General features: G+C 54.1%; 2 protein-coding genes across 6 annotated transcripts in view; one reads left to right on the top strand and one right to left on the bottom strand.

Moving 5' to 3' along the window:
* The first annotated feature begins 1,070 nt into the window (after positions 1-1,070).
* RASSF4 (Ras association domain family member 4) overlaps positions 1,071-23,359 on the top strand; it is a 35,337-nt gene continuing 13,048 nt past the window's right edge. The window contains exons 1-4 of one of the 4 annotated variants that reach the window (XM_028853417.2): positions 1,071-1,178; positions 4,229-4,371; positions 11,803-11,898; positions 13,409-13,484. In XM_028853417.2, the coding sequence (XP_028709250.2) occupies positions 11,837-11,898; positions 13,409-13,484 (138 nt within the window). In that variant the 5' untranslated portion in view covers positions 1,071-1,178; positions 4,229-4,371; positions 11,803-11,836. 4 annotated transcript variants of the gene reach the window in all.
* On the bottom strand, positions 19,131-22,829 carry DEPP1 (DEPP autophagy regulator 1). Of its 2 annotated transcripts, none has more exons than XM_028826292.2 (2): positions 22,801-22,829; positions 19,131-19,821 (listed from the first exon to the last, which is right to left on the bottom strand). In XM_028826292.2, exons 1-2 carry the CDS (start codon positions 22,812-22,814, stop codon positions 19,158-19,160), a joined length of 678 nt encoding a protein of 225 aa, XP_028682125.1. In that variant the 5' UTR covers positions 22,815-22,829; the 3' UTR covers positions 19,131-19,157. The 2 variants fall into 2 exon arrangements, with proteins under 2 accessions (XP_028682125.1, XP_015002401.1); XM_015146915.3 differs by lacking the exon at positions 22,801-22,829 and adding an exon at positions 20,378-20,569.

The following is a 23,359-nucleotide window of genomic DNA, read 5'->3' on the forward strand; positions in this document are numbered from 1 at the left end:
TCCTGTCACATTTTGCAGGTGGAGGTTGCAACATAAGTCATACAGCAGCCACGTAAGCATTAGCAAAGGCCCTCTAAGTCGGGGTTCAGGGACCCATGAGACTCAAATTCCAGGCTGATTTTGGTGCATGTGGCCACCTGCGTTTTCTAGAAGATACATATCAGATTCTAAAATGGCCATGAAACCCTAAAAATATTAGGAAACGCATGTTGAATGAAACTGAAATGATTTATGTTAGGGGTGGGAGAGAACAGGTCCAGGGGTCAGAGCTGGGAATGGTGAGATAAAGCAGAAATTACAAATGTTTTCCATCAACCCCATGCCCTGCCTTGCCACCCCCACGCCCCAGAAACACTGAACTGTTTCCAGTTCCCCAAATGGCCTGTGGTTTTCTGTCCTCTCTGCCTCTGTGCTGGCAAACCTTCGTCCAGGAGGCAGTGACTGGGAGAGAAAGACTAACTTCTTCTTATTCACCAGATCGGATTTCTTAAACGATAAGAAGTTCTAAGTGGCCATGCCAAGCAAACAGCCAGACTGTACAAAGGTGCCCCTAGAGCAATAAATAGCAAATGCTCGGGGCTTTACTGATAAGCCTCCCCAGACTCCAAGCCCCACCAGGCATGCAGACAAGTGACTGCAGTGATTGCAGCGCCTGCGCAGCGGCCTTTGTTGGAAGTCCAGGAGTCCGCGTTAACCCGCAAAGTCCCTGGCCGCCGCCCGCACACCGAACCCCTCGGGGCTGAGTCGGACTGCTTTCTCCGCGCGTCCCGGGGCGCCCTCGGGAACTCTGGAACGCGCCGCGCGCTGAGCAATGGCCTGGGGACACCTGGCAGGTCACAGGCCCCTAACCTTCCCCGCAGCCCCTCCGGCACCGCCCGGCTCCCAGACCCTACCGGTGTTCCCGGGGCGGGGCGAGGCGGGGCGTACGGGGCAGTGCCATTGGCCGGTGAGGAGTGAGGGGCGTGTCCGGGGCGGGACGGAGAAGCCGGGGCGGCACCATTGGCCGTGCAGGGCAAGAGGCGGGGAGTGGGGCGGGGCGAGGGCCGAGGGGCGGGGCGCTGGGCGGGCCTAGTCCCCAGGAGCTGAAGCCGGGGGTCGGCAGGCGCTGCGGGGGCAGCTCCGGTGCAAGCGAGGGCACGACACATGCAGTGGCTTCTGGACTGCGCGATGACTGAACGGTGAGTGACGAACGAGCAGGAGAGTGCTTGGGCGTCCATGGACCATCCCCTCCGACCCAGGACTGCCACCAGGCAGGGACGCTGAAGCCTGGGCACTTGTGCCCTTCGGCCGCAGCACACAGGGTCCCTCCCCCTGCCAGCCTGGCGCATTGCGGGCCTCGGGCTCATTACTGAGAGTGGGCACTGCGCCTGGCACCTCTGTTAAGCACTTTAGGGGCTACAACCTGAGCACGACAGGTGAGCGCGGCCACTGGCTACACCTTTTTTGTTCACCTTGTCCTTAGCCAGTTTCCTAGAAGTACTGATCCTAGAGTTGGGGAGAGAGCCTAGAGGCCTCTGGCACAACTCCGATTTCACTGATGGAAATCGAATGCCTAGATAATAGCAGCAGGGGTCTGTCTCACAATCGCTGTCTGTAGAGGGCTTGCCTTGCTCTGGGCCAAGTGCTTTAACACAGTATGCCTCTTACTCCTCACAGCAAGTGAGAGTCCTACTTTCGTTATCCTGTTGTCAGATGAGAAAACTGAGGCTTAAAGAGTTACAAAATTGTCCACCTTTACCGGATGAGTTGGTGATGTAGTCATGATTTGAACCCCGGGCTTGCTGTGCCGCTGGGTCTCTTATTCTTCACCCCTACTCTCCCGAGCTCATCCTGCCTGCTGCCCTGCTCTTCTGGGCTCCTGACTCCAGACCCGTCCTGCACTTCCCACTTCCAAAAGATGCCTCAGTGTTTTCATTAACCTGGCACAGCGGAGGGAGGGAGGCCTCCTCTCACACCAGAGTCAGTGCCCAGGCCAGGGCCAGCACTTTCTTAAAACACAGTAAGGAGAGCTTCAGGAGCCCCATTTCACAGAGGAATTAAATAAGGTCGCACAGCAAATAAGGGCTGGGCTTCTGGAATTGGAACCCAAGCAGGTTAGTCTACAAAGCTATGCTGTGCACTCACAGAAGAGCCCCTCGCTGGCTTTGCTGTAGTTTAACTGCCTACAGTACTAAGGTGTCAATCAGGATTTGTTGCCAAAATCCATTTTTTTAAAAAAAAGTTAGAAATGAATTGGTGAAGTAACAGGTAAATGTAGACCTTCCTGCCTTCTGTTCTTCTGTGTGGTTCCTTAGCTACTGCTGCCAGGACAGCAGGTTAGGGGAGAAGACAGGAGGGAGAGGGTCAGAGGAGAAAGAGGAAAGGAGAGAAGAGAAGAGATGAAACTCATTAAACTTAGGTTTAAAAAAATGGTCCCAGAAATTGTCATGGGCTGTTTCAGCACTTTGTCAGTGTATGTGAAGGCTGTTGTCGTTAGTTCTAGCCATAATTCTTTCTATGTGTAGCGCTGGTGATTTGACAATAAAAATGTTGATGCCACAGATTAAAGTGTCTATGTGAAACTCAGGAGATGGGGCTGTATTTCCACCATGAAGCTCCAGTGGGTGGCCTGGAGGTCGAGAACAGAATCAATGTCCAGGGTCCCCCTGGGTCAGGACCAAGTGGACCATGACAGATAACAAAGAACATGAACGAAACTTGGGTGTGTGTCAGAGTTCAGATTCTGGAAGTACAAGGCCTCAAAGGGGAGACCCTAACTAGGAGGACTGCCAGAAAGCCTCTGCCCTGGGCCCCTGGGGTCTGGGGCCTGGTTTCAGTGGTCAGCTCAGACTCTCTCCTCACTCATGGCCACTCCTACAGGGAGGCCTCACATTCCCATGTCTGGGGCCCCATGGTCTCTCCAGAGTCCCTGACTCCCAGTGTCAGTACGAATAGTAATGGGAGCCTCTTTTCATTACGGGTGAGCCCCACACAAGGCCCATCTTACATGTCTCCTCATTCGTCTTCACAGAAGTCATCGAGAATTTTAGTTATTTAATTGATGAGGTGCCCAAGATTCAGAGAGGGAACTGGACTTGCCTAAGGTCACAAAGCCAGGCAGTCACAGAGCAGAGCTTTGAACCCAGAGCCTTGCAAAGGCCAGGTGGTTATTCTCTCTCAGAGGACCTTTGGGGAAACTGTTTTAAAATAAAGAAAATCAAATAGAAAGTGGCTGCACTTCCTAAAGCTTCTACAGTTTTTTTATTTTTGTTAAAGAGAAACTTGTTCCCAGGGTCTCCTTTTCTGGCTGTCCCACCTTCCTCCCTAGGAGATACTGTGGAGGAAGAGGCCCAGAACCCGCTCCCTTTGCCCTGCCTGGCCTTGGGAAGCAGGGGTGGGATGTCATTGAGCCCCATAGCTGCAGAGCTGGGAAGAGCCCTGAAGACTCTATATCAGCTGCCACAACAGCTCTGGCTAAACTGAGGCCCAAGAGATGGCCCAACACGCTAGGATCACAGGCCAAGTTAATGCCACAGCAAAATTCACATGCAAGGCTCTACGATGCTCCCTTGCCTCCTCTTTCTTGCTGTGACAGGTTTCAACAGAGACTCTAAACCTGGGATCTGGGGATCTGGGAGCACGTGGACAGAAACTGTCTCATCCCCCTGCAGTAGTATGCAAATTGTGTGTGTGTGTGCACGTGCATGCAGATTGCAGCAACATGCACATACATGCATTTTCTGGGAAGAGTGCACTAAGCTTTCAAGAGACTCCAAAGGACTCTATGACCCAAAAGATTCTGAGACCCTTGTGTCTCACAGGGCCTTTGTGTCTCCAGCAGTGGCATGTGGCACATAGGCCTGGGGTAGTGGACAGCATAGGTGAGGGCAGCCGTAGAGAACCTCCAGAGCAGCCCTGCAGCAGCAGGCACCCAGAGGGGTCTGCCCCTCTGCATTGCACTCCCAGCCCCAGGCAATTGGGATATTGGCCAGTGCCCATTTTGGGCACCTGTTTGGCCCGAAAACCATAGCTAAGAATATCTTTGTTCCTGTGGATCTTCTCTTTCTCTCTCTCTCTTTTTTTTTTTTTTTTTTCCACTCTTGTTGCCCAGGTTGGAGTGCAATGGCACGATCTCGGCTCACTGCAACCTCTGCCTCCCAGGTTCAAGCGATTCTCCTGCCTCAGGCTCCATAGTAGCTGGGATTACAGGCATGTGCCACTACGCCAGGCTAATTTTTTGTATTTTTAGTAGAGACGAGGTTTCTCCATGTTGGTCAGGCTGGTCTCGAACTCCCAACCTCAGGTGATCCACCCGCCTCGGCCTCCCAGAGTGCTGGGATTACAGGCATGAGTCACTGCACCCGGCCAGATCTTCTCTTCCATAGGGAGGAGGTGAGTCTGGTTGGTGGGGAAGTTGAGGAGTGGTTCAGGGGGTTCCAGGGCCAGGGATTGTATGTGTAAGGTGTAAGGGGGAGCAGGAGGACTGGAAATGGTTTCCTTGTCCCAAATTGCTTTGCCTTGAAACAAGGGCAGAAGCCAGAAGTCTTGCCCACTGGGAAGGCTGGTCTGTGATCTACATGGGTGCTCAGGGCCAGGCTCTCAGAGGAAGGGGAACTGTATCAGGGAGGCCTGGATGCTGGACTGGACTCAGAGAGACCTGTCAGTGAGAGCCCAGGACCACAGCGGGGAGTAAAGATGAGCCAGGCCTGTGTGGTCAGCCCAGGGCAAGTTGGGAGCGGAGGTGGAGGGGAGCTCTGTGCCCGCCTCTTCTGGGCTCCCCTGGTCTCCACTGTCTCTACCCGGACAGTGCAGAATCTTCCGGGACAGGGAGGAGTGAATTGAGCCAGAGGGATGGTGGTGGGAGTGGAGAGGAGGGGTCTGGTGATTGGAACTAGGCAGCAGGGGGAATAGCAGTGTGGAAGGAGGTGGGAGCAGCAGCTGCTGAGGCGCTGCCTGCCATCTACAACCAGACAGCCGGCTCTCGCCACAGAAATGCTTGGCTGAGGGTACCCCCTCAGAGGCACCTGGTGCTGGCAGACACTGCAGCTTCTTCCTCGGCCAGGCTCCTGTCATTTGCTGGCTAACAGGTGCTGGGAGGGGCCTTTTAAAGGTTCATTGTCCTCTGTGCCCTATTGCCGTTGTGGCTGGCATTTGAATGTGGTAGCCATGGACTGCAGCCCGGAACTTAGTCCCCCTGGAATGCTGGCAGCGTGGCCTGCACCTGCTCTGTGGCCTGCACTTGCTGTCCTCCTCCAGCAGGAGCAGCTCAGGCCCCCAGCTGTGCCCCACACCCTTTTCCTCCTTTCTTTTGCTTTCCAGGTCACTTTCTATATAACCTATTTGATTTAAATCATGCTGAAATAAGAAAATAAAAATCACAATTCCAGGAAATGTTAAAACAGAGGTAACCAAGCTCTCAGCCTTCACAGACATGCTTAGAACATTTTAATTTGGATGCCCGTACGCTTTCCCTTTTGCCAAGCAAGGACACCACATCTATGCTGGCCATGTTTTATGTAAGAAGGGTCATTGTCAGACGGAAAAGCAGGCAGCACAGTCTTAAAATAAAAGGCTTTCAAGTGGACTCAATTTTGTGTCACGAAAGCCTCACTTCACTCAGCATCTTCTGTTCCTTTTGCCACTGACCTGTAGGAATTGGGCCCCGGGAGTGACTGGAAGAATCACAGTCATCTTCTTCTGTAATTACTGTCCCCACAAACACAAAAAAGGAAAGACGGCCCATGCCTAGCAGCTCTAAAGCCCTCAGCGGCCTTTGTCCCTCAGTAGCGACAGCAGGCTGGCTGTCTGCACGGCTGGCAGAACAGCTGCTGAAGTGGAAAGGGAGAACAACTCACTTCTTGTTCACTGGGACAGGTAGCCATGGCTGGCATGCCGCCCAGGGGGCCTCCTCTGGGTTACAGAGGGCCCTGGCTGCAGTTGATCACTCTGGTTGGGGACAGAGTGTCCTCCAGCCTGGGAAACAGGCGTGGAGGCCTGAGCTCTGTCCCGGGACCTGGGGGAGGGGAGCAGGCCCAGACAAAGAAGGCTGAACTTTCCCAGCAGAATGGCACGGCTTGGGGGAGGGGAGGACCCGCTAGCCGACTTGGCCTGTCCAACTGCATCTGTCACTCTGTGGTTTTGAGCCTGAGCCTGGGTGGCAGGCCAGCCCCAGCCCGTCCTCTCCTGACTCCTGCTGCCACCCATGCAGCCTCGCTTTAATCCATTTGTGTATTAGGCTTCTACCTAGGATCTAGTTTCAAGATAAGGTTGTGTTGTTTATAAAAGACTGGAAAATACGCTGGCAGAGATTCTCAAAGGCCCCACCTAGTGCACTTGGAGATTCAATGCAAAAGGCTGCTCCAGGAAAATGCTCCAAATAGAGACATGGCTCCCTTTCCTCTCCTGTTGGGTGTGTGTGTTCCCCCTTGTAGCTCCCTCCTGCCACAGCTGTCTTTTAGACACCCCTTATGTACTCATGCAGCTTCCTATAAGACTCGCCCAGTGATGTCAAAACGAATGAAATTCATCAAAATGAATGCAAGTCTGGTTAAGGGGATAGGGCGCAAGCTCAGTGTTGCGTTCTGCAGTGGAATTCTGTGAGTGATCCTGGAGCTCAGGGAAACAGGTCTTCTTGTTGTGTTGGGTGTGAGAACCAGAGAGACCAAGTGACTTTTGTGGGAGCCATAGGCTCTTGGCCCCTGAAAGTTTCACTAAAAATCAGACATGAAGTGGATTGATTAATAGGAGAAAAGGCATACACATTTACTTAAGGTGCATGCATGGGAGCCTTCAGAATGATGGTCCAGTTTCCCAGTGAGTTATATACCATATACAGAGACTTATATACCATTTTGAGGTTACAGAAAGAATAGGGGCTTAGATTCTGGTGAAACAGGCTATGGGAGGAGGAGAGGCTTGACTAGTGAAAGTGACCTTGTTATGTAGATGAAGCCTCCCTCAGAGAGACTTTTAAAGGTATGGATTCTCAATCTCTCCTGGATGTGGGGAAAGACCTGGAAAGGGGAGGGGGCCTGGTTGCATTAATGGAGATTCTCTACAGATGCAAATTTTCCCACTGAAGACACTCTGCCAGCCACTTTTTTCAGGATGGGCAAGTGGCAGCCATTTAAGAACATGTCAAAGAAGTGTATGTTGGGAATAAAATATTTTCATCTCCTTCCCTTGCTTAGGGCCATGAAGCTAATGAGTGCTGGAGGACACAGAAATGTGTGCCTCTCTCAGAGGAGAGACTGTCTTTGTGTAGAGCCGAGGTTCCTACCCTGTAAGACTCAGGACCCAGCCCAGCAAGCTGGAAGAGCCTCCCTTTGCTGCAGTGGGCCCTGAGCCACCTCCCTCAGCCTTGTTTGCTGACCCCCCTGCCCTCCTCTGAGATGCCATGCCCCATTCTCTGCCCCAGCTGTTCACCCCACAAGCCCATCTTCTCCTTTACCCCTTCACTTTGCCATCTGCAGTCTAGGACTCTTCTTTACTTTCCTCCTGGTTTGTCTCCTCTGAGCAGCCGCCCCCAGCTGATGCCATTCAATCATGGCTGGAGACACTCAACCATAGTTGTGTCCTGTAAATAAGCAGGCATGCAGGGGAAAAGCACTCATGAAGGCCAGCGAGGGAGAACCATGCTTTTCAAGTAGTATTACCCAGAGTCCTAGGAGATGAGGCTCCCTGCCACCATCTCACTGTTAACCACGGCAATCCCCTTTAATCTGTTTTGCATATATTTTCTATTTGAGCAAAGAGTTCCACAGTTAAGAAAATTTCAAACCCATTGGAGGTCAATATTCTTGTTGTACAGATGGGAAAATTAAGGCCCAGAGAGGAGAAGGCATGCAGCTAAGCACCCCAGAGCTCTTTAGGAAGCATCTTCTATGAATAAGTAACCACTGCCTGACTTACGGGAAATTCCACTTCTAAGTATTCCTACTACATATGGCAAAATGAACTTCTTCCCCACACACTATAGGAGACTGGAAGTAAATGTAAATCATGCCGTGTCGTGAATCAGAAGTCACAAACTGGAGCCTCACTGTCTAGTGGGCTAGGAGGGGTCCCCAAACACTGGTGGGACTTTGACCCCAGCTGATGTCCAGGCTCTTGACTCCTTGAATTCCTTCTCATACAAGTCAGAAAATAGTGAAAGTACACACTCAAGAAGGGAGAGTGTGCAAGGGAGTTGGGAGCTGCTGCCTTGATGGGTTTCTTTAACCAAGGGGTGGAATATCCAAGAAGATTCCTGGAAAAATGTGGAACTTTCTTGAAACTGTGGTGCCACCCATTTTTACGTCACATATTGGTGTTCTGGAACTGTCACGGTGCTGTGGGTGTGTGACTTAGCATCCCAGAGAGTTGCCTGGTTAATGAGTGAGGAGAAACCTAGGTCGAATCCAGCACCATGTTGGGTTCAGTTGGTCTTAGCCAGTTTGGCCACGCTCTGATTTTTTAGAGTCTTATGACGCCTAGCTTCTTATAACTCCTATTTCAACAGTTTCCTTTTGATGGTCATGTGAAACGGCTGCCTGGAATTTTCTGTTCTCCTGCAACCATCTGTATTCTTCCTGTGTCACCACTAGGTGTGTCTGTCTTACAAAGGTGTTTGGTTTATTTACAAATATATTTAAATATAAAATATTACATTAAATATATGTTGTTTTAATTGGATTATGTATTTCATGAGACTTGGTCTGGGTTATGCTGCAGTAACAAATCCCTGATACACCAGTGGCTTGTCACGGCAGAGGTTTATTTCTCTTTCTCAGTCTATATCCAGTGTGGGTTGGCAGATGGTTCTGGTCCACAGTCACTCAGAGACCCAGGCTGACCATCGAGTAGCTGCACAGTTGAAACACGTGGCTTTCTGGGCCATCATGGCGGAGACAGGAGAACTGCAGGGTTGTGCACTGGCTCATAAAGCTGCTGGGCTGGAAGGGACCCACACACTTGTTCGCAGCTCAGTGGTCAGAATGAGGCCCATGGCCCCAACCAGCTGCAGAGGGCCAGGGTGGTGAGCGACCACATGGGCATTCCAGGGACAGTGCATGCCTCTGCCAGCCACCCACCTTTCAGTAGTGAAATATAGCCCGGAAAAATCCAGATTCCTGGCTTCTTATGAAACGCCAAAAGAGTTGCCACGTCGCAGAAGGAACGTGCCCCCCATTCCCCATGGACCCCGTGAAGAGTGTCCCTCAGCGGAGTCACCTCCGTGGTCATTGGAGATTTTTATATTATTTATTCCTGCTGTATGTGCACAGCTCTGGAAGAGTAGACTTGGATGGAGTCTAGAAGCTTCTTGTATTTATTCAGCAATTTAACAACCATGTATGGACTTCCTGCGATGTGCCAGGCTTATACTTGGGGCTGGAAACTAGTGGTAAAGCACCCCGCCCCCGTGCTCCTGTTCTCTTGGGAGGGAAGTCTAAACAAGAGCTGGGTTCTGCAGGGCCCAGTGGGGAAATGGGAAGAGGTGATGGGGCAGAGAGGGGCTGCCCCGACATGGACTGGGGCTTTTCTGGCAAGGCTTTCCAGGAGGAGCTAACATCAGAGGAAGGAGTAGTTCTGGGTTCTGAACAGAGAACAGCACTACAAAAGCCCCAAGGGAAGAAAAAGCATAGAGCCCCTTAGGGGAGCCGTGAACTGTTCAGTGAGCCCGGGGCTTAGAGCAGGAAGTTGGGGTGGAAGCTGGATACAGAGGAAGGCAAGAGAAAAAAACACCGCCTGTTATGTGGGGGTAAATCCAGCCCTTCCTGTAATGAGTTTGCTGAAAGCAAGATTTCGTTATGCTGAAGACCCACAGAAGCAGTGTGGGCTGAGAAACCCAGTCCCATGGCTCACCCCGGGCTGCACTAGGCTTCTGCCTTGCAAACATATGAGGAACTACCCAGAGAGGGGGGCAGATCACTTTTTCCACAGGCAAGCGGAGGTGCTGAGGAACTGAAACTTTATTTTGAAATGCCTGTTGCCTGGCCAAGAAAAATGCAGCGAGAAGTCGCCGGCTCCAGGCCTTGCTGCTGGGGGCCTGACATCCTTCCAGGCCCTGAGGTGCCTCACTCTGGAGCACAGCAGAGGGGAGGAGGTATGGATAGGATGATCCTGAGGTGATCAGGAAGCCCACTCCCTCAAATCCTTCCCCTTCTCCAGGCCAACTGTATTTCCCTGCCTCTGGCATCACAGGCTCACGCAGGGCTGATGTTAGCACAGAGGGCAGGCTCATCACATTTGTGGGTGTCAAGCAAGGAGGGAGAGAGCAAATTGGACCTGTCCAAGTGAGTGCCCGAGGGGATGGGCATTCTGCAGGGACGGGCTCTGAGGACATTAATAAATACGACAGCAGGTGGAACTGAGCTTGAGCTCCCCGCTCCCCGTGGCATTAGAACACACTCAGGTCAGGAAGACATGATGGGTTTGTGTGAACAGATGTGGGGGAGTTGTGAATGAGTGGAACTGTGCTGTGGGAAGGATGTGGTGTGGCCCCAGGCTGTGCCCCCTCCCAATGTGTCCTAACACCCCCAGCCCTGTGCTGCAACTTGGGAGATGGAAGGTGGAGGCAAGGTCAGCACTGCAGTGTGTGTGTGTGTGTGTGTGTGTGCATGAGATTGTGTGTGTTTGTGTGTATGTGCGTGTGTTGTGTTTGTGCGTGTGTGTGAGCATGTGTGTATGTGTTGAGTGTGACTGTGTGTTTGTGTGTACGTGAGAGTGTGTGAGTGTATGTGTGTGTGCATGTGATTGTGTACGTGTGTTTTTGTGTGTGTGTGTATGAGTGTATGTGTGAGAGTGTGTGTGTGTGTGTGTGTGTGAAGCTTTACCTCCCTGCCCAGCATGTAGGAGGCCTTGATAAGAGTCCTTGGCCACATTGACATGGGGGAGTGAGAGGAACAGGAAGTCGTGCAGATGCCAACAGGATCGAGAAAGCTCTGGTGGATTTACCGTCCGTGAAAGAAACCTGGGGAGGGCAGGAGCAGCTCCTCAAACCGGTCAAGGCTGTGTGTGGAAAGAGGGAACAGTATGTGTGTGGAACAGTGTGTGTGAACAGTGTGTGTGTGGATCCACTAGTGATCCTGTGGGCTTGAGATTACTTTGTTGCACAGACGAGAAAAGGAAGGTTTGGGGGTTTAAGTCACTGCCTGTGTTCGATATAGAGAAGGTGCTAAGAGACCAGAATCAGGGGTCCGAATGCTGGAACAGTGGCTTTGCTGCTTACTTGCTGGTAATCTTGGGCAAAGTGCTTAAACTCCTGTCCCTGTCTTCTCATCTGTAAAATGGGAATATGGTGATACTCACCTCACAGTATTGTTGTAGGGACTGGATGAGATAACTCAGAGAAGATGCCAACCGTCTACAGCACATAGGGAACACAGGCCGACTAACCCACTGCCAGGAGAGCCAGTGATGGGCCACTGCCTGGCTCAGTGGGAAGGCAGGAGAGAGGCCCAGGGTAGCTCTGGAGGATTGCAGGAGCAACCAAGGCAGAAGCCATCAGTCAGGCTGTCCCAGCCAAGGGAAGGGAGCATGTGGTCTAAAATGCTTAGGAGACAGATCTGGATTCCTGGGGATTATGGAGAGTCTTCCGAGGTGGGCGGCTGAAAGGACCAGTGTCACTGGCTCAGCACGACTTTGCCCAACCAAGGGCAGCTTGGCTGACATGTGGCCATGTGGGTCTGGGCCAGACCCTTTCAGCTGCAGCCACCTTGTGCCCAGGCAGTGTGATGCCAAGGCCGACGGTGTCTGTGCCAGGGCTGCAGGTGTTGGGTGCTGCGCTGGCCAGCATTCCTCTGGCTCACCTGTTCGTCCACCCTTCCTTGTCTTCCCAACAAGTAACTTCTAGGTCTGCAGACAAGAGGAAGAGAAGATGAAGGAAGACTGTCTGCCGAGTTCTCACGTGCCCATCAGTGACAGCAAGTCCATTCAGAAGTAAGCCTTGGTGTGCAGGTTGGGTGGGGGAGTCTTCACATTTGCCATTCCCCTCATCCTGGGCAGCCTTTAGGTGGAGGGGTTCTGAGCACTTGTTCAGATATCTGATGGGGTGCCCTGGGAGACAGTGATGGGGTGCTTCTTTTTGAGCCTGTCCAATAGGGGATCCCCAAGCCACACATGTCCATGGCTGGGAGGCATGGGCAATAGAAAAGAGGCTCCAGATGGCAGGCCCTTTATACTAAATAAGTGTGTACGAGGCCTCATTATAACTTTTACATTGATTGCATGTTGACAAATAGTAATTTAGATATATTGGGTTCAATAAAATGTGTTATTAATGCTAATTTCACCTGTTTCATTTTCCCTTCTGTATTAGGCCATTCTTGTGTTGCTATAAAGAAATACCTGAAGCTGGGTAATTTATAAAGAAAAGAGGTTTAGTTGGCTCACGGTTCTGGAGGCTTTATAGGAAGTGTGGTGCTGGCATCTGCTCGGCTTCCAGGGAGGCCTCAGGGAGCCTCCAGCCATGGTGGAAGGCGAATGGGGAGCAGGCACTTCACATGGCGAAAGCAGGAGCAAGAGAGAGGGAATGGAGGGTGGTGCCACACACTTTCAAATGACCAGATCTTGTGTGAACTCAGAGCGAGAGCTCACTCATCATCACGGGGATGGCCCAAGCCACTCATGAGGGATCTGCTCCCATGATCCAAACACCTCCCACCTGGCCCCGCCTCCAACCCTGGGAATTACAGTTTCACATGAGATTTGGGTGGGGACACAGATCCAAACCATATCACCTCCTAACATGTACTAGAAGATTGAAATTACCACTGTGGCTCACATCCCACGTCTGTTGGCCCCACTGCCCCACAGAACCCAGCTTGGGTTCAGGCAGCTGTCTAGGCCTCCCCTCCCTCCAACATTAGCCAAGGCTGTGGCTTTCCCTTCGGGAAGGGAGACAGCATTGAGGGAAAGTGACTTACTGCAGACTTCAGGGCCTTACTCAAAGGACTATCGCCTACTGCTGCGCCTTCGGAAAGTCAGGGTGGGGAAGAGGCAGGCACCCCTCAGGGTGGCCCACAGCAGCAACAGCAGGCCTTGTAGGAAGTGATATGGGGAAAAGCAATAGGCTGTACAATGCCACAAGCAAGTCCAGGGCATTTACTGTGAGGAAGCGACGCAGGTGGAGGACAGGGAGGCTGCCAGGGCCTTACCTGTGATAGTGAAAATGTCGACACCCTGGACATCCTGGACCAGACGCAGGCCTGTCCTGTGAGTCTCGCCTCCTCCTCAGCCCCACCCCCATGCCTCCCACCAGGGCCATGTGCAAAACCATCCGGGTGCATCGTGATGGCACAGTCTGGTCTCCTCTGGTTATGCCTGGCCTGTGAGAAGGGTGCTGTCACACTCCTGTTACAAATGAGGAAAAAGAGGCCAGGGAAGCCAAAGACCAGAAGCTGAGGCCCTGCCACACCCCAGGAGTACATGTATGTCTTTCCCTTTCTAGGTCGGAGCTCTTAGGCCTGCTGAAAACCTACAACTGCTACCATGAGGGCAAGAGCTTCCAGCTGAGACACCGCGAGGTGAGCCTGTTGCTCTTGTTCATAGAGGTCACCATGTACCCTGCGAGGCCCTGCCTGACACGTGTTGTTTCAGGGTAATGATGAAGACCGTTCCCTTCACGCTCAGCAGTGACCCAGTTTGGACAATAAATTATATGGTCACTCTCATCACTCACCTCTGACCCTGAGCCAGGGATCAGGTTATCAGCAGCCAGGTCATCTCCTTGCAGAGGGTCAGCACATCCCTTCCAGAGTTCCTAGTGGCAGAAATCACCTTGGGGGTCTTCCTCCTTCCCCATTCCCCTGAGACTTTTGTCCAGGTGAACTGCTGCTGCGAGCAGGTCCTTCCTCCACCCATCACACCACTCAGCGGACGGGAGGAGTTGGTCCCTCTCTGTTCCTGCCGCCCCGCCACGTATCTGCATGGTCTCACCTGTGGCCCCTGGTCCCCAGTGCTTTCATTTGTAAAATGGGGTGTGGGGCTACACAGGGGCTTACAGGCTCAGGGGCTCACAGCAGGCAGCGCAGGTGTGGGGAGTGGGTCCCCACTCAAGGAGTCAGCCGCCCATCAGATCAAACCATCCCTGCTATGCAGGACCGTAGGCCTAGTGCAGCCAGACCCTTTCTGATTTTTCGAAAGAGGATAGATTATCTGGAATTTCATGAGGAATTTCCCAAATCTTGAAACATCATGTGGGCTAAATACATGCCTGATGCCAAACACAGCCCTCAGGCACTGGCTGGACTCTGCAGGGCCTAGGTTTGGGGGACCACCCACTGAGCAGGGCAAGTGGAGCCGTAGTCTTGTGGTCATTCACATCCTCCGATGTTTCACGCAGGAATCTTGGTTGGGCTTTGTGGCCCTATCTTGGTCTAATTGAACATATTTGTACTGCCTAATGGCAAGTCTATCGTGGTAAGGCTGTTTTTGGTGGGGGCGTTCTGCAGTTGAGATTGGGTTGGCTCCTGGACTTTCTCCCATCCATCAGCATCTGACCAGGGCCGATGGATTCCAAGTGCCCCTCTGTTGTTGAACACAGGAATGGGCAGGGCAGCGCCAGGAAACCCAAGACCTCCTCACTAGTCCTGGCTCACTAGTCCTAGTCCCCCCTCTTCAGTAATTTAGACACCCTTCTACAGCTCCCAGGCCAGAGCTAGCCCAGGCATCCAGGCAGCTCTGGACAGCCAGGGGTTGCCAGTCAGTGGCAGGTCAGAGGGCCAGCCAGAATCTGCTGCCAGACGGCCTCAGCCAGCCCCTGAGGTATCCCCTTGGCCAGCCAGGCCAGACGTCACACCCTTTGGGAGCTTCTGGCTCCTGGTCCAGGCTATGCTGGGCTGCCTGTGACCACCAAGCATGGTACAAATCTCACACTCCACCTCCTTGACCTGCCCAGGCCACAGGGCCCGAGAGCTTGCTCCCCTCCCTCTCCTGCCATCTCACCTCCTCACGCTTGCTTCTGTGACACCTGTCTCACCCTGCCTGCCCCCATCCTGCCCTCCCTAGGCCAGGCACCCTGTGGGTCCCTGTGCAGAGTTGGTGGGTGACTTAAGCAGCAGGTGTAGGCCTGGAGAGAGCTGGGGTGAGTTCTCAGTCCTGAGCTCCAGTGTGCGGGGCAGAGGGAGGCACTGGGGAGAGGGTGTTGGGGCCACAGGGATTTCCACCTGTGCTGTTAACACATGCCACTTCATATCTGGTGGAGGCCTGGGGTGTGGTCGCTGCTGTTGAACTGGTTAGATATGCAAATTCCTACCACACCCCTCCCCCGGCCTGCTGAACCGAAAACACTTAGTCCTCCTGTCCATGTTTTAACGAGACCTCCAGGACATTCCGGTGGAAGGTCAAGTTTGAAAACCACTAGTAAGAGCTTAGTTTTGGCACTCGGGATTCCCCAAGATAATCCCCTCTGTAGGAACGGTTGTCGGGGGCAGGGGCGGTGGGGCAGGAAGCCCCAAGAGCCTCCACCCTGCGTTTGTGGTTTGTGTATGCTGCGGGACAGCCCACATAGAGAAGTAGGGGACTCTAAGGCTGGGAAGAGGTGTTCTTGACAGCCCTTAATGATAGAAAGTCAACCCACCAAGGGGATCTTCCTGTCCCTAACTCTGAAGAAAGTGTGAGGTTTGACCTGGTCTCCATGGAGCCAGAAAGTACCTTTCACGAAACTTCTGTAGCCTTAACAGCCCAGGGGTTACTGGCCTGAAGAAGTGTGCATTTTTGCTGGGTCACAATCACCACATAAGACGAGGCTTCAGGCTGTGACGCTGATAGGCCTCCAGATCTCACTGCAGCCCTGTGACGCACCCGGCACGACGACCTCCTGGACCTCTGGGCACTTGCTACAGGGGCAGGGCCATCCCAGGCCAGTCTCTCCTCAGGCACCACAGGCCCCAAGGGCTGGGCAGACAAGAGGAACGGACACTTCCCCGGGGAACCTCCAATGCACCAGGCGCTTTGCCTCTCCTTTATTTAGTATAAGGTGATACAGGAATGATTATTTTCCAGGCAAAGAGATCGAGGCTCCCAGAGTTTAAGTCTCTAGACAAGGTCACACTGCAGTAAATGAAAGGTGCTGGCCATGGCCCCAAGATCACAGCCACTCAAAACGGCAATACCATTTCCAGCATTAGGCTTTGGAGGTCTCCACCCAGTATCAGTGAACAGGTCTCAGGGACACAGGGAGCTGTTTGTTGCCCTTGAGCCCCAAGCCAAGGGGCTCACCACCCGGGGTGCGCTCCCAGAGCCGCCTGAAAGAGACCCCCCGCCCTGTGTTCTCACTGCCCCTCCCCGCTGCAGCACCGGCAGCCTGAGCAGTACGGTTTGGGGTGCCTTCTCCTCCACTGTCTCATCCCACTTCTCCGAAGGTGGGCAGGGCCACGCCCTGGGGCCAGCGTCTCCTTGTGAGCTTTCTCCCCGCTTCCAAGGGGCCAGAGGAGGGACGCCTTCTCTGGAGGCTGAGGCGCCGACTTCCTCTATCATGAACCTCACCTTTGGGATAATTTTGCTTGTATTACAACAAAAAGCCTGAACAACGGGGAACAGCCTGTGCCTTTTGAACATGGCAAAGGGCTTTAACCAGGCTGGCTGGTATCTCAAAAGAAAAAAGGACTGCCGGGAAATGTCCTTGTGTAAACCCACCGCTCTCGGCTCTCGGGAAGCAAGTGAGCCCCAGGCGGCGGAACCCTCTCCGGGGACTGCGTGCCGGCCCCGCCCACCTGGGGCGCGGCGCCGAGGCTCGGCGGCGCCCCCTGGTGACCGCGGACGCGCTCCACACCCAGTCCCGCTCCTAGGCCCTGGGACCCCTCAGCAATGCGAGAAACGGAAGGGGCTTCCCCTGGTCGGGGGACTCTCTCTCTCCCCCAGGGGTGCGGAAAACCAACATCCCGCCTTGAGAGAGTTGCCCCGTCCCCTCTCCGAAGGCCTGGCAGACCACTGGCCCCCGAAGTGACTGACCAGCTCCAAGAACATCTGTTTTCTGGGAGCCGCAAAGCGCTTCCCAGCCTGCCCGCTCTGGGCAGGGCCTTGTGTCCCAATCACTCCCTTCTTCACCTCCCACCAACACCTTCCACCACCCACCCCCACCCCCCTCTCCACCTCCCACCCCCACCCCCACTCTCCTCTCCACCCCCAGCCCCACTCTCCTCTCCACTCCCACCCCCACCCCCACCCCCACCTTCCACCCTCACTCCTTTCTCCACCTCCCATCCCTGCCCCCACTTCCCTCTCCATTCCCTCTCCACCGCCAGCCCCACTCCCCTCTCCACTCCCACCCCCACTCCCACCTCCCACCCCCGCCCCCACTTCCCTCTCCATTCCCTCTCTACCCCCAGCCCCACTCCCCTCTCCACTCCCACCCCCACCTCCACTCCCCTCTCCACTCCCACCCCCACCTCCACTCCCCTCTCTACTCCCCTCTCCACTCCCCTCTCTACTCCCCTTTCCACTCTCCCCACCCCCACTCCAGTGGCAAGTAGGAAGGAGAATGCAACTGCTCTACAAGGGCCCACCAGGAGGCTTAGCTTGAAGGGAAAGGAATTCCCCTGGGCCTCTCTGCAGGAGCTTGGGACATTGCCAGAAGCCCCCACCACAAACCTGTATTCGACGGGGAGGGAGCGCCTTCCAAAGGTGCCACTGACCTCTTTCACAAAGCTGGGTATTAGTGGGGAAGCCCGGGGATGGTGGGTCTCCTCAAACTGCCTGACCTCCCCAGATGCAGCGAGGCAGCTTCTGAGCATGGAGGAGTCTGCTGACCTCATCCTAGTTGCTGGACTCTCCCCTCTGACCCAATTTCATGATGCTTTGAAGAAGGGGCTGTAGTGAGGCTGGACCCAGCAAGCCTGGACCTCGGCCCCTCTGCTTTGGTCCGGGGCCCTCCGGATCTCTCCTGAGGGTGATGGTTGGCTAAAGGCTGCCCTGGCCAAAACCTGCCCCACACGTTTGCCCAAAGACAGGAACCTGCAGGTTTGAGACCACCACAGAGACACAGTGGGCTGTGACAGATACAAACATTTGTCTACAGTGCTCACAATTGCAGCTCCAAGTTCGTATGAGCAGGTTCCCAGCCCTTGCAGGGTGTGAAGGACACTGCTGATGTCCCCATTTTATAGATAAGGAAACTGGGTAATTGCTTGTCTGAACGTAACAGAAGACAAACATTTAACAAATCCAAAGCAATTAAAAATAGCCACAAAAAAAGAGAATGACCTAGGTTGACAACTCGCAGAGCAAGGAGGTGGCAGAGACCCGCCCGGGTGAGCTTGGTTGCCGCCCCCAGCTCAATCTTCCTCCTCTCCTCTCTCTGTCCTTTTGCCGCTGACCAGAGGCAGCCTGATTCCCATTCCCTGATGCCTCACCTTCTTGCTGCCAGATGCCTCTAGGAATTGGGGTCCTTCAGACTCCAGATGCCCTGGCCTGGGCCTTAGAACGTCTGGACTTCCCCGGTGAAGGAGAGCTGGACAGTGCCCTGCTTCTCACCCACAACTGGGACCCTGACCATGCCATGAGCCCCCTGGGTGGAGGTGAGATGGGGGTGGGGATGGTAGGACTGAGTGGTACAGATTCTGTCTTGGCCCTCGTCATGGGGGAACTCTCCCAGTGCCACGACAGGATGTATGAGTTGTAGCCAGCAGAGTGCCCCAGTGGTGCCAGGTGACAGTCCCCCTGGAATACATCAGTGCATTTGCTAAGACTCCATGTGTTCTCTTGGGCCTCACATAACATGGACTTTGAAAGTGGAGGCCAAGAGGCGGACTTGGGAGTGCCTGAGGCCTTGTTCTGAAACACCTGGGGGGCTGGCACCCCACTACCCTCATACCCTTACCACCAGTTTCCCCACCAGCGATGACGATAGCTACTCAGCGAATGGGCTCCTACATGCCTTTACGCGTCAGAATGGCCTGGGAGGCAGGTGCCAGTAATTAGTCCCATATTACCCACGAGAAACTGAGAACACAGATGTTAAGTAACTTGCTCAAGGTGATCAGCCAGCAAGGATCAGAGCAAACGGGATCGGTAACATCTCATGTGAGACAGGCTGTTATATTCAGAGGGGGTTGGTCTCACTGTGAACTGCCCCAGCAGGGGCCTCTGCAGAAAAGCATTTCTGTTCCAGAGACCTGCCAGGGACAGTGACCACCATGGGGGAAGACGGGAGATGTAGACCCACCGAGCTCTTTACAGAAGCCTTTATTGGGCAGGGGTCAGAGTTCATGGATCACCGGGAGGTGCGAGTAGAGAGTTCTGAGGACACTGCTGGGGCGGGGGCTGCGGGGGGAGGCCATGGCTTGGGCAGGCTGCCCCAAAGTCCAGCTTCTTAGGTCAGAGCTCTGCTGCCCATCCCGCAATGGTCTTGCTAGGGAGTGCCCAGGCATCCTGGCTTCACAGAGCCTCCCTCTGGGGGCCCCCCTGGCCTTGCTGCTGTCCATCTGTCTGTGCGGACCCCAGAGGCCAGCAGAGGGGCCAGTCCTCCTCGGCAGGTCCCTCTGGCTTGGCTGCTTTTCCTGGGACTCCCCAAAAAGCCAGTCCAGGGGGTCCACAGCATCAGCCGTGGGCAGTGTGGGCTGCTGGCCCCTGAAACGTGCGGTGATGTCCCGCAGGGACACAGCAGGGCGGCCCTTCCGGCAGGCCTGGGCTGGCCTGTGGGGTGGCCTGGGTTGGCCCTGGGCCGTGGCCTTGTTCAGCACAGAGGTGGGTTGTGCCAGTCGAGATATGGATCTCACGTAGTCATCCAGGCTAGGAGAGGGCGGGGGCTCCTGCCCAGGACCCCCAAGCAGCATCTCCTCCGTGGTCTCCCGAATTGTGGGCAGATGGGCCACAGAGAGCAGAAGCCGGGACCTCATCACCCTGGCGAGAGGAGGCGGCAACCTGTTGGGAAACAGAGGCCAGGTGGTGAGGGCCTGCCATGCATCCCACTGCCCCTCAGTGTCCCCACACTCCTCTGGGGCTGCCTGTAGGAATCTGGTGCCCTGAGAGCAGTTCGAAGTCTACAGAGCCCAGACCAGAGCTCGGACTCCTGGGCTCTTTCTTCCTGTTTACGTTGAAAACCCAAAGGCTTAAGATTTTATCCTTATTGTTTCAGAATGTGCACAGATAAGAGAAACCAACCTAACAAACACTGGTCAGAGGAAAGCTGGGTTTAAAACCAGGATCGGCCACACACCTTGGGACCTTTGGCAAGGCCACCTCTCCAGGCCTCCACTTACCCATCCGTAAAACAGGGTTATAAATACCCCTGGCAGGGATGTTGTAGGAAACACATGAAATAACCCCTGAATCCCTTTGTAAATGCAAAGCCCTCTACAGACAGCCCTCTTCTCTAACCCATAGGGAGGCTGTGCAAGTTCAGGCTGGGAATTGCCCTCAAACATAAACAAAGTCCTTGTGTTTTGTCTCAAACCCAAGGGCAGCTGCTCCCTCTTACCTGGAGCTGAGAAGGTCTGGGGGTGGCAGGAGAATGGATGAGCAGGGACAGTCCAGTCCAAAGGAAGCCCCTGGGAAGCTTGGAGGCCAAAGGGTGGAGGGTCCGGCAGGGGGTCCAGGGTGGGGTCGCTGGGAGGAGGACGGTGCACTGAGTCTCAGAGAAAACCGTGCCAGACTCTTCCCTGAGCTGTCTGAAGAGCTTCGGCAGGCAGCTGCTTTTATACCTTCCCACCAGCTATCAATCACTGTCACGAGGACCAAAAATAGCCTGCTCAGGAAGGCTCTCTTTGGAAAACAGCTTGGAGGGCGGGGCCTGGCCCAGCTGCCTGCTTGGAGGTGTTTTTCTGCCAGTAGGAGGCTGGGGAATGTTTACGCTGCAGGGCAGGAAAGGGGTGGGTGCACTGCTGGTCACCTAGGGGCACTGGGAGAGGGAGGGGTTCCACTGGGCCCTCACAGGTTGCCCCAGGGCCACCCCTGCCCCAAAGCTTGTTTCCCACCCTGTATTACACCAGCCCATCATGGCTTCTGTGAAGTTGGGCCAGGTCCTCGGCAACTTTGATGAAAAATCAGCAGCACAGGACCCCAGCCTGGAGGCAGCTGAGGCTGGGTCCCTAGGCCTGCTCTTAGGAGAGACACACCCTGCTCCCAAGGGACCAAGAGCAGTCGGCGGGGTCTGACCCTGGTCTTCTTACACCCCAGATGGGGTGCTTTCTGAGGATTTGTTTACTTGTTCACCAGATGTGAGGTGCTACTGTGTGCTGTGACTGCACACACAGGTGTGGCCCCCTGGAGCTCATATTCTAGTAATGGAGGAGATAGAGCCAGAGATGAGTGGGTGCTGTGATTCAGGCAACAGCAAGAGCTGCCTGAAGGAAAAGCGCAGCAGCACAGTGGGACGCTGTGATAGGCTGCCGCCACGGGAACAGTGGTCAGGGGGGTCTTCAGAGCAGATATTGGAGCAGAAACCTGAAAAAAATGGGAAAATGCACATTCCAGGTGGCGGGGGCAGCACGTGCAAAGTCCCTGTGGTGAGGTGCTCCAGACGGACATGCTCAGGGCACAGCAAGGTGCCTGCAGACTGGCCCATGTAGGAGGGGGTCAGTGAACCTTGGCGTGGATGCTGTGTTTCCCTCCAAGAGGGAGGCAAAGACACTGCAGGGTTTGAACAAGGGCACTGCAGTCTGGCTTCTGCTTCAAAGGATCGCTCCGGTTGCTGGGCCTGGGCTGGGGCTGGGGGGCTGCCAAGGAGCACCTGGGCAGCATTAGAAAGCCACCGCCTCTGTCCAGGAGTGACCATGCCAGCAAAGGAGGCTGCCAAGGACGAGGGAGGCAGTCCCTGGGAAGCTCCTGCACTCCCCCGACAGGCCACAGATCCTCTGCCCCAGCCACAGTCCCACCTGGAACACGCCTGCCTGTGCTGCAGGTGGGGGAGAAAGAGGAGTACCCCAGAGGTAGCCCAAGCCTGAGCTCTCAGTACTGGGCAGACCCCAGACTCCCTAGGCAAGCAAGAGGAACTGGCAGTCCCAAGTTCTTGAATTCTAGGTGGGAACTCCATATGCACAAAGGCATCGGAGCAGGGAGTGCCTGAGACAGTGAACAGGATTTCAGTGGCACATGGCACTTCTCACCTTGCCCAAACTCTTATATCTTTCGTAGACCCTTTGTCTAGTTCGCTGGCTCTTCTTTGAATTTATTAGCAATGAGCAGATTAGTCAAGAGACTAAAAGGAGGGAGACGGAGAATTTGCTGCTGGCTGATAGGACTTTCCCTCCATTCAGATGCGGCCAAGCTGGGGGAGGGTGAACCGTGGTGGGTGGCAATGTTGGGGGCACACACGTCACCTGTGCAGGGGTGGCTGGCCTGAGTCATGGCTAGCCAGCCTGCCCCAGTACAACCAAGCCCCCGAACTTGTCCAGGCAGGTCCTGCTCAGCTTTCCTCCCTGTCCTCCCTCACTGGTCTTCCAGAGTGCAGTGCACAAGCACCCTCTCCAGGAAGCTGCATTGCATCTCCTTCTGCATCCTGAGCCCCTCATGGCTGGGGCTGTGTCTCCTCCATCTCCCTCTGCCTGGAGTCCAGGGTGGGGCTGGAGGGCAGTGGGTCTCCATGAGTGAGCCATCCCCACAAGCTGTCTCCACTGAGAGGCACCCGAGACCAAGAGGCAAGAACAGAACCCGCCATAGACCTTTGAACTCCATAGATCCGTGCTGGCCTCTCCTTCATAGGGAGCTCAGTGACACATCTGTGCTTGTAGAGCACCAGCGAGTATCAAAAACAGCTCTGGTTTCTGCTTGTTTGTTTTCCTTTTTAGCGGATAATGCAAGGTCATATCTGGAAGCTGTGTGTGTTTTTGATAACCTTTGGATACACTGTTTTCTCTGTGGATGGCAGGATGTCTGAACCCAGAAACCCCATTGCTAACTTACCATGAAATCCACATTGTGCAGGGTCTTCCTGAGTGCCGCCAGGGATACGAAGAAGTTTCCATGGCATCCCTGTTCTCACGGGGCTTTTAGTGCCAACGAGGAGAGAGAAATGGGATTTGTGAATCTAAAATATGGGTCAGAAATACTGCATGATTCCTTTATATAAGGAATCTAAAATAGGCTCATAGAGGCAGAGAGTAAAAATGGTGGTTGCAGGGCCTGGGGCAGGGAAGGAGGAAGTGGGGAGTTGCTGTGCAACTGATATAACATTTCAGCTATGCAAGATGAGTAAGTCCTGGACATGGGCTGGGCAACATTGTGCCTACAGTGAACAATACAGTATTGTGCACTTAACAGTTTGTTTAGAGGGCAGTTCTTATGTTAAATGTCCTTACCACAATAAAACATAAATAAATAAGAAAATTAAATGTTGATTGAGATGGCAATGGGAGAATGATATTCCAAGTTAGTTGTGGAAAGACTAGTGTCAGAGCACATTAGGAGTGCGTAGCTTCAAGACCGCGGCTCTGGGTAGAGGGCAGCCGAGGTTGCTGGCAAG

This window comes from Macaca mulatta, chromosome 9, assembly GCF_049350105.2.
Source record: "Macaca mulatta isolate MMU2019108-1 chromosome 9, T2T-MMU8v2.0, whole genome shotgun sequence".
Lineage (NCBI taxonomy): Eukaryota > Metazoa > Chordata > Mammalia > Primates > Cercopithecidae > Macaca > Macaca mulatta.